Source organism: Rhinolophus sinicus, chromosome 4, assembly GCF_057876585.1.
Source record: "Rhinolophus sinicus isolate RSI-liver-muscle chromosome 4, RSI-T2T, whole genome shotgun sequence".
NCBI lineage: Eukaryota > Metazoa > Chordata > Mammalia > Chiroptera > Rhinolophidae > Rhinolophus > Rhinolophus sinicus.
Window position 1 is genome coordinate 42,169,182 of NC_142504.1, and position 16,772 is coordinate 42,185,953.

At 34.3% G+C, this 16,772-nt stretch overlaps 1 protein-coding gene across 7 annotated transcripts in view; it reads left to right on the plus strand.

The window, feature by feature from the left end:
- CACNA2D1 (calcium voltage-gated channel auxiliary subunit alpha2delta 1) overlaps window positions 1-16,772 on the plus strand; it is a 462,827-nt gene that overhangs the window by 277,609 nt on the left and 168,446 nt on the right. For all 7 annotated transcript variants that reach the window (XM_019746896.3, XM_019746894.3, XM_019746897.3 and 4 more), the window contains exon 5: window positions 1,534-1,575. In XM_019746896.3, coding sequence (XP_019602455.1) covers window positions 1,534-1,575 — 42 coding nt within the window. The remainder of the gene's footprint in view (window positions 1-1,533; window positions 1,576-16,772) is intronic.

The following is a 16,772-nucleotide window of genomic DNA, read 5'->3' on the forward strand; positions in this document are numbered from 1 at the left end:
TGATTTTGTATTTTAACTTTGTTGCAAAAGTAATACTATAAGAAATGTTTCAGGAATTAGAACTTATATGCGTGTTACAATTCTCTAGCTACTTCGTTCTTTTAAAAATCATTAAATTGTAATTTTAAAACTTTTATTGACTATATGAAATAAATTCAAGCTCATGGGTTTCATTCAGTGTTATGAATCATATGTTCTTATATTTATCTATACAGTTTCTGGTTTGGTTCTTTGGTCTTCAGAGAGACCTATGTTTTATAGATCTTCAGTCTCATAGTATGTTTCTCAAATCAAAAAAGGAGGCAGGTTCTGTGGCACATAAATCTGGGAAACAAAACAAGAAATATATTCCTTGTGGAGATTTATAATACACATTCATACACTGAGGCTCTGGGAAGTCCTGCCGAAAATAGACAATTTTAACTTTATGGTTTATTCTGAAGTCATGACCTATGTTTGGCCCATGATTATTACATCTTGAAGAATAGTGATTTTTTTGGGGGTGGGATATACTTTAAGAAGAATTAATCAAGTCTATTTTTCCTAAGTAATTTCCTTTATTTACTTACTTTTTTGGTGTATTGTGTTTTCTTTTAATACAATTTTAGAGTATCCATATTTGTAAATAATTGAGAGGCACAGAAAACACATTTTTTATGTAGTGTTCATGTTACTATTGAAGACATACAGAAGTTGAACTATATTTTCAATCACTTCAGGAGAAGAAAGGAAAAAGCAATCAGTATAAGTGGAATATTTTTACGTTGCATAGATCTATCCTCAAAAACACAAAGAAAATGAATTTTAAATTCCTTGAAAATCATTTTATTCAATCTTTCCATTCCATTTTCCCTCTATAGCACAATTTATGTCCATAATGTGTATTTATGACATATTTCAGCAACATTGATGGCTAGCAAAAATGTCCTTGTACATTTATTCTGGAAGAGCCAATACTCATTCACCACTTTAATAAAACATGAGAATATTCCTGTGTTAGATTATTTGATTTTTTTTTGCTATTTATGTTTAGTTATTCTTGATTCCTTGTCTAAATCTCGTGAAGAAATTTCTGCCAATATTTGTACAGATACAGCTTTCTTCAAGAATAGTTTTCAACACCGATACAAGTCGTCGTTTCAGAAAATATTAACAAGCCATTTATCTTAGATTTTTCTTGAATATCTTGTTTATCATTTCATGTTTTAGAGGTGTGTGTGTGTGTGTATATAATTTATTAGCTTTATGAATTTTTAAATTTTCTTCTTGACAAATTGTTCTCAGATTTATACTGAGATCTTTTTCCTCAATGCAAGTTGTGCTTTTCAAATATTACTAATATAGTGTTTTAATATGTTCTTGCAAAATGTTGGCTAATCTTTGTGGATCTTTGTGGAATATATTGTGAAAGAAATGAAATGTTATGAAGAGTTTATTATTTAAAATATGAATAAAATGTACTCATGTTTCATCCAGTATATGTTTATGTTTTTCCTTAAATCGATAAAGCATTCTTCTTTTCTCTTTTTATAGAGCAATGAAGTTGTCTACTACAATGCGAAAGATGATCTGGATGTGAGTATTAAATGTTTGACATAAATTCCAAGTTCATTATCCTACGATGATCGCTTTTACAGAACAAGCTGACCTAGTAGGGTTAGTATTCCAGAAAATGTTTCATAGCATAAGAAGAATACTAGCTAGACACAACAAGACGATGATGAATTTTAGTGTTTCTGTAATTTTTAACAACTTGGTTTTAATTAAAGTTTATTGGGGTGACAGTTGTTAGCAAAGTTACATAGGTTTAAGTTGTACAGTTCTGTAATACATCATCTGTATATCACATTGTGTGTTCACCACTTATTACTGGCATCTTCCTAAGTAGAAATGCCCTGTGTTTCCCTGGATCTGAACTCCCTTTGTATTGTGTCCAGACCTCAGCCCATGTGCTGACTTCAGCACTCTGTCAGTGCTGGGATCCCATCCATCTCTGTATCCTGGCTTCTACCACCAGGGTCACTAGGCGTGTCTGCTCTGGCCTAAACCACAGACACCAGGGGGAACCACTCATTTCTACTACTATATGAATGATGTCCTAGAAGCTGTGCAACCACCGGCCCTGCCTGTTCAATCTCTGAAGCATAGTAGGTGCTTACTGTGCCTTTTAAAATGACTGCCTCTCATGTACATATTCAAATGGCTTCAGAACGTGGATTATTTTAGCATGAATAAATTACTTCTACTATCACCACATCTGGACAAATTAGGGAGACATTTTTTATTGCTTAGTTATTGTGGAAAATGTTTGCAAAATTATAAAATAAAATTTACACGTAACTTATTTTAAATTCTCCTGTTTGATTTTTTTTTTTTTTAATCAGGAAACAAAACTATTTACACACACTTATTTATTTATCCAAACATTTTTTGAGGGCCTCCTATATTTTAAGTATTCTTCTAAAAGCTTGGGATATATCCATGAACATGTCAAACCAATATGCTATAATTATTGTTGGTTATACATTTTTGTCTGAATCAAAAAATATACATTCCTATATTGTTATGTTGAATTTTCTTCCACCTATATACAGGAAAAGTGAGAAAAGTACATAAAAACAAATCGAGCTGGTTTTCAGAAAATAAATAAATAAATAAATATAGTTTGCTTGAAATGCCACCAAATACCTTCCCAAATACCACCACCACCACCACCATCACCACGACCACGACCAAAACTACGACTACCACTACTACTATTAGTACTACTATCACTACTACTATTACTGAATACCATGGTTTATTGAAGAACTAGGATTGTGTTAAAAAGTATTTTTTTTCTCGACAAAAGTGTTTTGCTAGTGCTAACTATTCTCTTAAATGATAAGTATACATACCATTTTAATGATGTAGAAGGTTTATTAACAGCTAACGCTAGATATTTTAAGTTTATTGATTGGTTTCAGAATTAATATTATTTTTAGAAAGACGTTCTTTAGTTCAACTAGATTAGTATTTGGTATTTGAAAATTATATGGTGATTTAAAAATATATGCCAAATCTTCATCAACCTTCTTGGTGGTAACCAGTTGAAATTTTTATTAACCATTTTGTTTGTAGAAATATAACAATGATTTTATAATAAATAAGGTGGATGGATTAACATGCTATGGTCTAAACGTCTAATTGAGTGTTGCCTAAAGATGATGATACCAATTTTGCATATATATATGTATTTTCTCTAAACTAAATAAATTATATGTTTAATGTCAAGTAAAGCAGTTTTATTTACGTCAGGTTTGCTTATTAATTAGAAGGTTATTTATTTTGCATAGAAATAGCCAGTATTTTTTAAGATTTTTACAATTATACTCTAATGTAAATATGACTTTTTAGTGAGTACCACCTCACTCTCAATCATTATAGTGCAAAGTTAGCTTATACAAGTATGTCCATTATAAGTGGAAAAGTACACACGGGTTATGTACTTGTAACACTTGAGTTATATTCAATATTATGGTTACATGATTTGCCTACACAGACATTTATTCATACACTCAAATAAAACTCTATAGTACAGAAATGAATTAATATAAGTGAACTTGAACTTGCCCTGTTTTTGGCCTTCTCCCATCCAAAAAAGTCTGCAGTGTTACTGTGGGTTATAATTATGCCTGTAAAGAGGATGCATTCTCTTTGTTAGGTGGCCCTGAGTTAAGCTCTAGCAAATTAAATAAAAATCCTATAAAGAGCAAAATAGTAACTTTTAAATTTAAAACTTAAAAATGATGGTCATTTAGATAAATTATTTCCATTTTTCATATGTAAATATTAACAGTGTCAGAATAATTGAGAAAGAGTATTGTGTACTGGAAAGGGCATTTGACTAGGAATTAGAGACTTAGATTCATGCCCCACCTTAAGCCCTAAAATTGTAGTTGCGGATAGGGCATTACAACTTATTTAAATTCAAACTGTTTTTCTCTCATCTAAGACAAGCTACGGTTGACTAGGTGATCCATGAATTTCATTCCAGTTCTGCATATTTTTGGAATCCTGCTAAGTAGTCAACTTTTCTAGAATCAGACTATTTCATGTAAATTTTTTGAGAATTTGTAAAAAACAAAACAAATAAAAAACCTGTAAGATAATTTGTTTTATACTTCGTTAAAATGTTGTATTGGGGAAAGTCAAAGATAATGTAATACTATTGCTCTTGTAAGCCTTTAGACATTGAATAAACATGAGCCATGTTTTATGATTTGTATATTGGTTTGACTGTTTCAGAGAGACCTAAAGTAAAAGTCGTAAAAACAGGACACAAGTTTATTCCTCTCGTGTGTCATTCTGCGGACAAGGTCTAAGATGGTAGCTGTGAATCATCTAGGCCCCAGGGTTGTTCTCTCATGTTTTCTGCTCTCCTCAATATAGTTGTTCCATGTTGTGGTCCAAGATGGGTGCTCCAATATCCACAATGATTGTTGCATGCTAAATAACAGGAAGGATGTTTCAAATGGCAATGGAGGGCTTGCCATATGCTTGTAAGGGCGTGTTCTGGAAATTACTTCTGTCTGCTCCCATGGTCCACAGCATAGTGACTCATCTTGTCTGGTTGCAATAGGATGTAGAATATAATTTTCTCTTCCTCTTCACCCCGATAGGCATGTACTCAAATAAAAATACAAGGTTCTTTACTAAAGAGAGAATAGCGAGAATACTAATTGGGAAATTGTTTCTGCAAATACCTTCATATTGCTCTTCTTGACATATGAAAGTTAATGCCCCAACTGTACCCACATATCTGAGTGATTTCTATCATTTAAAGATAGTCAAATTCTTCAACTTGTAACAGAAAAAAGTTATCTTTTAAAATGATTATAAAATTATGTGCTGTATTGAGTATTTTTTTCAGTCTTTCCTTAAGGCATGTGTTTTGATCATTACAATCAAATTATTTTCTGCAATAGAAATATTTACTCTTTTACAGTGAAAGAAAGTTAAGACATAACTATATGTGGCACTTTGATATTCTACTTTGGGGTTTTCAGTGGTTACACATTTTTTGGAGATTGCTACTTATCTGATGAAGTTGGACTTCTACAGATGATTAAATATACTCACCCTTACCCAGTGCTTTGCAATATAGTTGAATTTAATTGGCTGCTATACTCTCAACTTTATACATGTAGTGTTTCATGTTTTATATATCAAATGTTCACAAATCACAATGCATGTTGTTATTCTGATGGGAATTGGCTTACCATCACTGTTCTTTGTTGTAACTTTTCTGTATAACAGTTTAGTTGTATATTTTCTCAAATTCCACAATGTCAAATCCATGATTAAAAACTGATGAATGGAGATTATATAATGTGCCTTTATCATCTCATCTAATAGCTAATGAACAAAGAACTAAATATTGAATCAACACTGTCAATAAATTTGTCCTCATATGTTTGAATGGTGATATAAATATCTGAGATCTCAAGAAAGTTTCTATTTTAAATATTATGCCTCTTGAAGAAGACAAAAATATTGTAAATCCCAAGTCTATGGTTATTATTTTTAACTCTTCCCCCAGTTCTGCATTAGCAGGTGATTTGTTTATCTATGACTGTTCCTAGTGGAATAGTTGTCATTTTCTCTGTTTCGCAACCCCCTTACATCAGTGTTTTCTTTCTATCTCCATAACTATCATATACATTTACACATGATCTTTAGATATTTATTTAAGAGCTATTGAAATGGTCTCTTATGTGTCTAAATTTTTGTATAGTTTAATAATATACATTATTAATATATAAACATCCCCAAACATTATATTCATAGTTCCTATTCCATTGTCAAGATTTTCAAATCAGTTATTATTACCTTGGTTTGGCACTTAAGACCCTGAAGAAACTTTACTGTTTCTCTGTTTTCTAAGCCAACATGACTTTTGTAATGAAATGGCAGTGTATTCTTCTTGGAGGCACAACCGATCTCTACAAATTATTTCCTTGGGCCCCTTCTCTAGAGTTCATGGAGGGCAGTTCTTTTGTACTCACAGCACCTGACATAGCTTTTATGGAAACTAGCACACTGTAATCACTCAAAAAGATTTTTTTTTCCCAATAAGTCAATGAATCTAAGTTAAAATAGAAGTTTCATTTTACACAAATATGAAATAGTATAAAATATCAAAGTCATAATTATACACCCTCCATTTCTGTTCTCCATACTTTGTCTCATTTTTAAAGAGGCCCTTTTGTGCCCCCTCCCCCCAATCTCAAGCCAGACCCGTGTGAGTCTCTGTAATCGGGAAGACTGGCATTGACATACACGCCCTAAAGAAAACACTTGCCTCTGTCAAATCCCTACTGTTGACCAGAAACCATATCATTACCATTCTCTGCTCCTTATTTGCAAATTTGACAATAGCAAAAAAAAAAAAAAAAAAAAATGCTTGGAAAGGAATCTTTACCATCTGACTATTTCCCAACCCTGGGACTAAATAATCCTAACTCTAAAGAAAGACTAGATAGGTCTTTTTTCATTTAAAATTAATAAAATAGGTCAGCCAGTTAGTTCAGCTGGTTAAAGTACAGTGCTTTTAACAAGGTTGCTGGTTCTATCCCCACATGGGCCACTGTGAGCTGCGCCCTCCACAACTAGATTGAAACAACTACTTGACTTGGAGCTGATGGGTCCTGGAAAAACACACTTAAAATAAATAAAAAGTTAAAAAAAAACAACACCTAATAAAATAGAAACTAGTCAGTGAAGGAATCCATTCAGTACAATAGAAATACTGTGGTATCAAAGACACAGAGAGACTTCTTCCTCTGAAATAGTGTCACTTCATGTACTTCAGGAAAGAGAAAAACAACCTTAAATGTATGCTTTGTGTCTGTAAAGAAAAAGCCAGAGATTAGTGACAAACTGACTGAAATAAAATCAAAACCAAAACCACTAAAACTAAATTGCCATTGGAAGAAAGAAAGACTTTGATAATGCAAATTATTCATCGATGATACAAAGAGGGAGTAGGAAATACTCCCAGAATTTCAAAAAGGTAAGAAAAAAAAAAAAAGACAGAAAGTAACACATATGGAGGACAAAATACAGAGATGTAAACCATAAGTCATGTGTTACCAAAGATCAAGTCAAAGTATATGAATTACAGATAATAATCAAAGTTTTCATGAAAGAAAACATGTCTTCAAAGAAATCTATAAGTAATTGTAGATTGGGAAGCCCTACAGAGTTTCTTTCAGGCAAATATTTTTAAAAGTCAAGAACATTTGTACCAAAACCTTGCTCAAGAATATCCAAGAAGAGATTTGTGGTAGGCAGCTGACTATTCTGTTTGGCCTAAAATAGTTTTATGTTTAGCTTAGGAGTGGACTTTGAAAACAAGTGGCTGAAATTTCCCCAGCAAGTGTGAAGCTACATGTATAGCAAGGCCAGATTCAACTACAGATAAATTTCAGTATGCTGATACAATGTTAAAAACAAATGAGTTTGATTCAGTGTATCACATTGGATGGGATACATTCTCCAGCTTGCCATAGTTCCACCACTCCCTATTGTCTTACACTTGGCCTACTTCATACATTTACACAATATAAAGTAAAAATAATTCCTCGTCATAGTATAGGATAAAATCTTCAGAACACCAATATTTAAGGAAAGGTGAGGGTAGAGGTGGGGAGTGTAGAATACAAGCAGCTGGAGATGAAGACAGAATAGCTTTCATAATAGAAGTAAATTATACAAAAAAGGCCATAAATTTAGCACATGTTGGATTCAGGATTAAATCTGGAATCTCCTGATTTCTATTATTCTCCCATCCATATTATGCTGGTCTATCACCAAGTTAAGCTTTGGATATGAAAAATGATATATTTAAGTGTAATCTATTGATTTTGTTCATTTTAATGATGACATATGACCTGAGTTAAAGGTCAAAAAGTATTTAAAAATGATTAATTTTTCCTCTGAAATGTAACCTTTCTATTAGCTGCATCTGAATTAGTTTGTGGAGAGCTATCAGGCTGTATATTTTTCAAGGACTTTGTTATAAAACAATTCCTTAGGGGCATTTTCTATCTATGCTACTCTGTTTAGATCAATGCTATTTATATTCACCTGGCAGGTATAAAAATAAATACTTTGTGAGAGACAGATTTAGCTAAAGCAGTGGCTGAAATAAGGTAGAATTAATGTCCCTTAGGATTGCGTAATATGAAAAAAATTATGACCGGTGTCTTTTAAACAAGTTTTCCCCTTGAAACTTAAAAAAAATGTAAGTGTAACTGGGTTTTTATTTGGTGAGCCCCAGTTCTCAGGGAAGGGTGGAAGGCACATAGCCTTACTAGGAATATAAGATGATTACCCTGTGTCCACTGTGCTTGTTAACGTTGACATAATCTCTCTTCTAATTACCTGATGGTGATAGCCTACAATTTTTCCATCCAACTACTAAGTATTCAAAAACCAATCCAAACACCATCTCCTCAGGAAGTTTGGTTTTCCTACGTAGCAAATAGCATTTCCTTCCTCTGGGTGTCCTAAACAACTTACTACACATTTCTGGCTGTAATAGTATAATACCTTACGTTATAATATTTGTGGACAGGGATAATATTGTTTATTAAATGTTTAGCAACTTGAGGTAAGGATCATATTCACTTTCTCTCTTTAATGGTTTAAAATCATTGTTGCGGTGATGCTTGTTAATTTGGGTAGGTTTTTGTGTTTCAGTACCCATACTGCTTACATAGCATTTGTGGAGACCTGTTTACTTTTTAAAGTGGTGATCTATTTACAAAATCTACAGGAAACCCCTTGCAAGACTGGTGGAAATGAAAATACTGGTTTAGTTTCAAGATTGGGTGGAAACAGAATTAAGAGAGGAATGGAAAAGCTGGCTTTGACTATGGAGTATATTTGAATTAAATTTTAATATACACATCTGTTTCCTTTTGTTCGTGTAAAGATGCAGGCTGCAGAAGAGGGGAGTGACAGAGGGCATTGTTTACTCAACTCTCATCTGCTCCTTCCTCTTATTATTATATCACTCCATCATATTAAATTCTGTCTGACTCTACATATAATTAAAATAAATAATAGTTGTTGAATTTTATTTCCAAAGAGGCCGCAACATTAAAAAGTGTGTAATGTTTTAATGTAATTTTTAAACATCTTTTTGCTTTTTATAAGGAAACATATTTTCAATATATAGTAGAGAGAAGAGTAAAATAAGTTTCCATAATTGCTTCATCTGTTATTTGCTTAAATATTTTAGATAAATTAAGATATGACATTTCACTCCTAAATACATTGATATGCAACTCTATTATTTTCCTAAATAGTGACAAGGCATACATGTATAATCACTGTTATATAATCACTGTAATACATTGTTATATAGAAGAGGTCGCACAGTGTGATACTTAAAAGATTGTATTCTGGTGTGTCTCTGCCTGAATTTGAATCCCAGCTCTGCCATTTACTAGGTGGATGATATTGGCAAAGTCACAGCATGTGTTTCCCATTTTTGGCCTGAAAAATATAGGTAAGAGTAGTACCCCCCTCATATAGTTACTGGGGAAATTAAATTAGTTAACACATACAAAGTGTTTAGAACATTTCCTGTCTTATAGTCGGTAATCCAGAAATGTTGCATATATATTTTTAAAAATAATAATTATTAATATTATTTCAATAACTCTAAGATTGATTTGAAGTGATTTTTAGCTCTAAATGGAGCACATTTGTACGTGTGCATGTGTTAACAATGATGAAAGGGTAGTAGTTTGAGCTATTTTTCATTTTATTGTTGTGAATATAATTCTAGCATTTGTCTGAAAAAACTCGACAGTGCACAACAAAATAAACAGAATAGAATCTTCAAAACACATTTAGAAAACAATGTGAACATAATGCTGAAATATGTCTTGATATCATTATCTGTTTTATATATCCATATTTGCAAGAAAAATTAAATGTCAAAATAAAATGAAAAAAAGCTACTAATACAACAATTATTTATGAAATTCTACATTTAAGTTTTCCTTAGTTTGAAATTTATTTAGGTTCTTGGCTTAGTTTTTTAGAAACATCTGTCCCAATAAGTCCTTAAATTCCCTTCAGATTAGTGAAGCAGATTCCCCAGAAGGCTTGAGTTGTGAAGCAAGCTGCACTATTTTCTTAATGTCTAAAGCAAGCAAAAAGAACCCAGATCATTACAAACCCTTATTAATCTAATTCCGTGATCTATGTTTCTGATTAAAAGCCAAATGGAGTAAGTTCAACCCAAAATTCCCATGTCGATAAATTGAGTTGATTTATTTGCTACATTTTATTTTATTGATCATGTTAAAAATTTGACTTGTCTGGGACTTTTGTCTAGTCTGTTGAAGTCCCTTGAATATTTATGTTGGTATTTATTTTCTTAGCAGAGTCTTGTGTACATTAAAGTTAATGCCAACATAACGTCCTAACTAAATATTTTCTTACATGATTTTACATTATTTTACATAAGTAAATAAACCTGATTCTAGAAGAGATATGCATCAAACAGTGATGAAATCTATTTTAATTATTAAAGAAAGTATCAAAGTCTAGGATTAATTTTTTTTTTCCTTCCTTCCTTCCTTCCTTCCTTCCTTCCTTCCTTCCTTCCTTCCTTCCTTCCTTCCTTCCTTCCTTCCTCCCTCCCTCCCTCCCTCCCTCCCTCCCTCCCTCCCTCCCTCCCGCTCTTCCTTCCGTCCTTCCTTCCCTGTCTTATAGTATGTAGCCAGCCTTTATTTCAGGCTCTGCTAATGACTGATGTTGCATCCTCAAGTAGATGATGGCTTGGAGATGGAATATTAATTGCTTCTGTGTAATAACCGCTTTAATATGAGTTGCCTGTTTTATGTGTGCATCTAAAATAAATGATATAACTATTTTGGATGATATATATTTGGATTATGTTATAATAATAGTTACGAATATATAATTATTCTTTATTAGGCAGTATTATTTTTTATTTATTAGTATTTAATAATTGTTTTAATTGTTTTAAAACACCTGGGACTCCAGCCAACCTCTGTCTCACTCAGCCACAATCCCCACTGGTTTTTACAACCAGAAGTTGTGGGGACTTCTCTTCCTGGCACTAGAACCGAGTGTGGAGTTGGGACCCCTTGCTCCTCAGGGGGCCTCTGCAGCCAAAATATCCCTCCCAATTTTTAAACACCATATGGTAGGTTAGCTGTTGGGCCTGCATGGTCCCTGTCTCTGCCCTTCCTGCCAGTCTCAAGGTGGCTCCTTCTGTGTGTCCTTAGTTCATCTAGACATCAGGTGATTCTCAATGATGGTGGTTCTGTAGTTTAGATGTAATTTTGCTGTGATCCTGTGCGGAGGCAAGCACAGCGGTTACATACATTGCCGTCTTGATTGGAAAATAGGTGGTGAATTCTTTATATGCAATGTATTGTTCAAAGCTCACACTAATATTTTGTAGCATGTATGGTTATTTTAATGATTTTTCAGAGAAGACAAGTAAAACTTAGTGAGCTTAAGTGACTTGTCCAGTGTCACACACTTGGTATTAGACAGTGCAGGGAACTGAGTGCAGTGCAGTCAGCGTGACCACAGCAGGGGCCGTGGGTCACTGTGCTGTGCTATGGGCACTGTGGGGGATGGGAGAGGCCTCTGTGATGGAGACATTATAAGTCAAGGCTTCTGGTTAACAATTTTGGAGACAACTTTGATTTAAAATTGTAATTGATTATTCCTACCCATTACTCTGTCCACATTTAGTTTTGATGTATTTGGCTTCTATTTTATCCAACCAGTTTCATTGTTGGCAGTGATTTGCAGTAGATATTTTATTTGCATAAAATAAAATATCTATGATTTAAAAGATTGTTAAGCTTTGAGTCGTAAATCTCCACTAATCTGATCGCCAACCAGTAGGTATGTTAAAATGAATGCATGGACCCCTGTTTGAAACAGCCACATTAGGAGACATTGGGAAAAAATAAAACTGTAAAACTAATTAAAAAAAAAAAAGTCGATTAGATTAGATTCAGTTTCTTCTAGGAATCCTGCTTTATGTTTTCGGGGCTTCTTTTAAATGTTTTGAGTCTATTTAGATTTTTTTATAATGCATTGGGCACTTGGGCACATGCTCCTTTTGCAATGGTAATTTAAATACCGATTATCAGTTGTTTGGAGTAGTGCATATTTCCCTTTTAGATTCCTCATCTAATTCTTTCTTTCCAGCAGTAGTACATTGTGTATTTATTTAAAACTTATTGCATATTTTCTAAGTTTGGAAAATTTGATGGCATTACATGGTCATTACAAACACACCTTATGTATACATAGGGTAAACAAAGATGGGACTGGATTGTTTGGAATGGTATCTTCAACATTTTTTTTTTTTGCTTGCACATGCATGTGAGTTAAAAAAAAATGCACTTCGTAAAAAAAAATGCACTTCCTCATATAAGAATATTTACTAAAAATTCTATGTACTACTGAACTAATATGTTGGGAAACCTCAAAAGAGACTTCTAAATCTTTGCTTAGTGAAATTTTACATGACATTGATTTAAGTAACATAGGACATTAAAAATCACCACAAGAAAAAATGCTTTTTCTGGATGTTAGTTATTAAACACCTTTGTTAATTATGATGACGTTATATTACCATTGGAAATATGTCAACAGGTCATATGAACAAATGACATTATTATCAATAGTAAATATAAATTGTATTTATAATAATCTTTTTGATATATATATATATGTTTATTCTTTTTTTTTCACAAACTTCGCTAATTGAACTAATTAAGTCACTATTTATCTTGTAAGGAGGTTGAAAAAGAGCTGATGCTGGGAATAGAAGCGTCATCTCTGTCATTTTCTTGTTCAGTACATCTCACATTGCTGGAATTTCATCTTTGATCATTATTCATTTACAGAAAAAAATTAAAGCTACCTGCCCATATGAAATAGATTAAACGAGACAAGATAATATGTAAATTACACATAAAATGTAGAATTGTACATTTAAAGTGACTGTAGAAGTGAGAAGGCAGGTCCCACCTTGTCACTGTGTGGGGTTTCCACTTCCTCCTGTGGTACCTGGAGAGTAATAGGTGCTTAGACCAGCTCACACACACTGAGTAAGGAGGGAGGAGGGGAAATACTAATAATGTCAATCAATTATTAATAATGTCAATCAAATTAGTATATTTTCTTATTTCATTTGTGAGAACTTCTGTTTTCTTTCAACCCTCCAGTGGATTCTTTTGGAGACTACTGACATTTGGTGTGTTCATTTCATTTAAGGTTTTATCAAAAAGGTGGCCGCGATGATCACTTCCGGGATGTAATGTAATTGAAAGAATAAACACATGAAATTGAGAAGAAAAGGGTTGATTAATATTTTAATTTATTTTCATCTACAAATTGTTTGATGTCTGTAGCTCTACGCTATGAGTGTATTGCCCTAAATTAAAATATAAATGCAAATTCTAGGGAGCCAAGGGGTTTGGATACCAAGAGACTCTTTTGGTAAATGCTTGTTTATACTAGCATTCCACCATTTAGATGCTCTTGTAGTTACTGGGCATAAGAAAATAACAATAATAATAAACCTTTGCTTTAAGTTAACGTTCATAGATTTCAGAATTAAAATTTTTAGACCTAGAAAGAAACTTACAGATTTTGTTTCCCTGTTTCTTTAAAAAAAAATCTGAGGAGACATAGCAAGGATTCATAGATTTGGAATGAGATGGAAAACCTCGATTTCTGATGGAGGCACTGTCTGTCCATTTTCCAAATTGCTTCTAGTTTTCATCCTAGACAAAAGCATGTTTCAGGATCAGGGAACATGGATTCAACTTCATGTATTTGTTCAACAAATATTATAAATATGGCAAGCAAATACAATTCTAAGTGAGATGCTAGGTGCTAGGGGTACAAGTGAATGACATCAAGAAGTCTCTTGCTCTCATAAATGTTATATGTTACGGTAGTGAGACAACAAACATGGGGCAAATAAAAAGTTAACTAGAGTTAGACTAGTGCTCTGATGGTACTAAATAGGGTGATATTTTCAAGATTCTATGGGGGATAATTTAGATGGGGGAATGTCCGAGAGAGTATTTTTTAACTGAGAATCTGAAGAATGCACTGGTGCTATGAAGGAGACCAGGAAAAAGCATGTGTGGGGACAGAGCCCCAGAGAGCAGTTTCCAGGCTCTCGGCCTCACATAGAAAGGTGCTGGGTCAGGTAGTAAATGGCCATCAACTGTGATTGGATGGCCATCAGCTGTGGCTAGCTGGCCATCAGCTGTAACCAGTGAGCCATTGGCCACTAATATAACTGCCATGGGTACGCTAGCAGCAAATGGGGGCTAGCAAGAAGATGGTGGCTGAGCTAGCACGAGCGGATTGCAGTTAGCACGTGAGGTTGGTTGGCAGAGAAGAGGACGGCAGGTTGCGGATATTGTGGCTCCTGCCTCCTGTGTCTCCAACCCAGCCGCCAGCGAGACTATTGTGGTATGACTCCCCTGTCTATTGCTCTGTGGGTGTTCCTTTTTGGCCTCACCATGTCCTGCATTCTTATGCGGGGAGAGGGACTAGAGACCCCTTGTTGTGCGGGAGACCCTGCTCGCTGCGCGGGGTCTCTGCTCCCGCTCTCCACACAAGAACGCAGGTTATGGTGAGGCCGAAAAGGAACACCCATGGAGCCACAGGCAGGGGAGTCATACCACTATGGTCTCACTGGAGGCTGGGCCCACCGGGCGCATGACCTGCCGTCAGCCTTTCCGCCAACCGACCGACGACTCTCCTCCACTCTCCTCGGCTCTCCCCGACTCCTCGGCAATCCTCGGCAGTCCTCGGCAGTCCTCGGCTCTCCTCCGTAGCCGCAGCAGTTATACCAGCGGCCAATCGGCTAACTGGTCACAGCCGACGGCCAATCAGCCACAGCCTACGGCCATCCACCACCCGAGCCAGCACCCCCCCACGTGAGGCCGAGAGCCTGTATACTACTCTCTGGGGCTCTGTCCCCACAATCCCTTTCTAATGCTGGTGATTTGAAAATTTCACACTATGTGGAGTTTAAATCAGCCTCCAGCTCTTCTTGTCATCATACTACTTAGTGTATTGTGATTCTAATACGTCATTCTTACTGTGTGCTAGGTCCTGGGATATGTGATTCAACCATCATGCAAACTAAAAAGTCAGTTTTCTTTTTAGAATGTTCTCAGATTGTGTATTCCAGCTTTTGTGAATGTTGTCACTGTCATCATCACCAGCAACCTCAGTACATTATATTTGAGGAATGCCTATTTTTGTTTTTAAAATTTAATAAACAAGTTATTGCAGTAGCCAGTATCACTTTTTGACTTAATTTAGTTCAGTTTTATGTGTTTCATATTCACACCTGTCTCTGACACTATCATATTTAGGAAATGTATATAAAAATATATACAATTTGCTTAAATATTCTCTACAGTATTTTCTAACTTGTTATCTTTATGTTTTTGCACAGTTTCAGCTGCTTACCGTTCCCTTTTACCCCCAAAGTGGGTTTATTTAGGACTGTTTCTCCCTTCTCTTTTATGTATCATAATTAGTAGGAGAAGAATACATGGAGGATTAACAGTGAATCTAATCTTTAAGAACTAGAATCACTTCTTCAAATTTCTTTTAAGCACTAATGTTATAAATTTACTTTTCATATTAACTTGAAAACATTCTTAATATGTTCAATAAATTTCCTCTGAAGAATTAATGCTACAGTTTTTCCACAAGGTAAATCTAAAGAGTTATATCATTTTTATTACCTGCAGAACTGCAGAAATCTTCTGAATTCATGAAAAAATATTTTATTTCTTCATCAGACATATTAACTACACTCATGGTTTTTGCTAGGATACGATGGATTTTTATTAAATTAATAATTTAAATATTTTATTTTCTTATTGTTATGATTCAGTAAAGCAAGAGTGCAAGTATATAAGTCTTCAGTGTATAATCTATTCAGTGTCATCCACCTCATATTTCCTTTCTAATTCTCTTCGTGCGCTTAATACTTCTCTGAGTCATATCATCCTCAAGGAGAAAAATAGCAGCTTAAACCAATTAACTCAGGAGGCCTAATGGTATTCTTATTGCCATTGTAACTGGATTCATTATTTAATATCCAGCCTGGCCTTACAACCTGACCAGAACAACTGTGGCTAGATGAAGGCTCAGCAGCTTTTTCTCTCTATTCATTATTTGTTAATTGGGTCTGGTCAGCTGCAGCTGATTTGATGAATTTCCATTTCTAATTGATGCAAGTGATTTAGTAAAAAGAAGGCTTTCTTCTGTAAGGGTCAGAACTAGTAACCAGCCTTAACGAATGGGGCGTCACAGAATGCTTAGATCCCAATGGTGAACTAGTGGTTACAGAGGCAGCAATACTTTGTAATCCATAAAATAGATTGCAAAGCCGTGTTGTAAATAAAATGTGTGAAATGTAAAAACGAAAAGGATGTATTTAGAGGTGGAAATTTAAAAACATACACTCATACGTACTGGAGAATTGTATACAGAGCTATAGCCTCTAATTGAAGAATTTGGTTCATTACACAAGAATTTGACATTCATGTAACTTCACTAGTGAGACAGAAATACCAGTTGTGATACTTCTATAGGTCTCAGCAAACCATTTCTTATTCAGTGTCAACTAATCTCACAGTTTTGTGGGACACACAAAATTGTGTGAGACACAC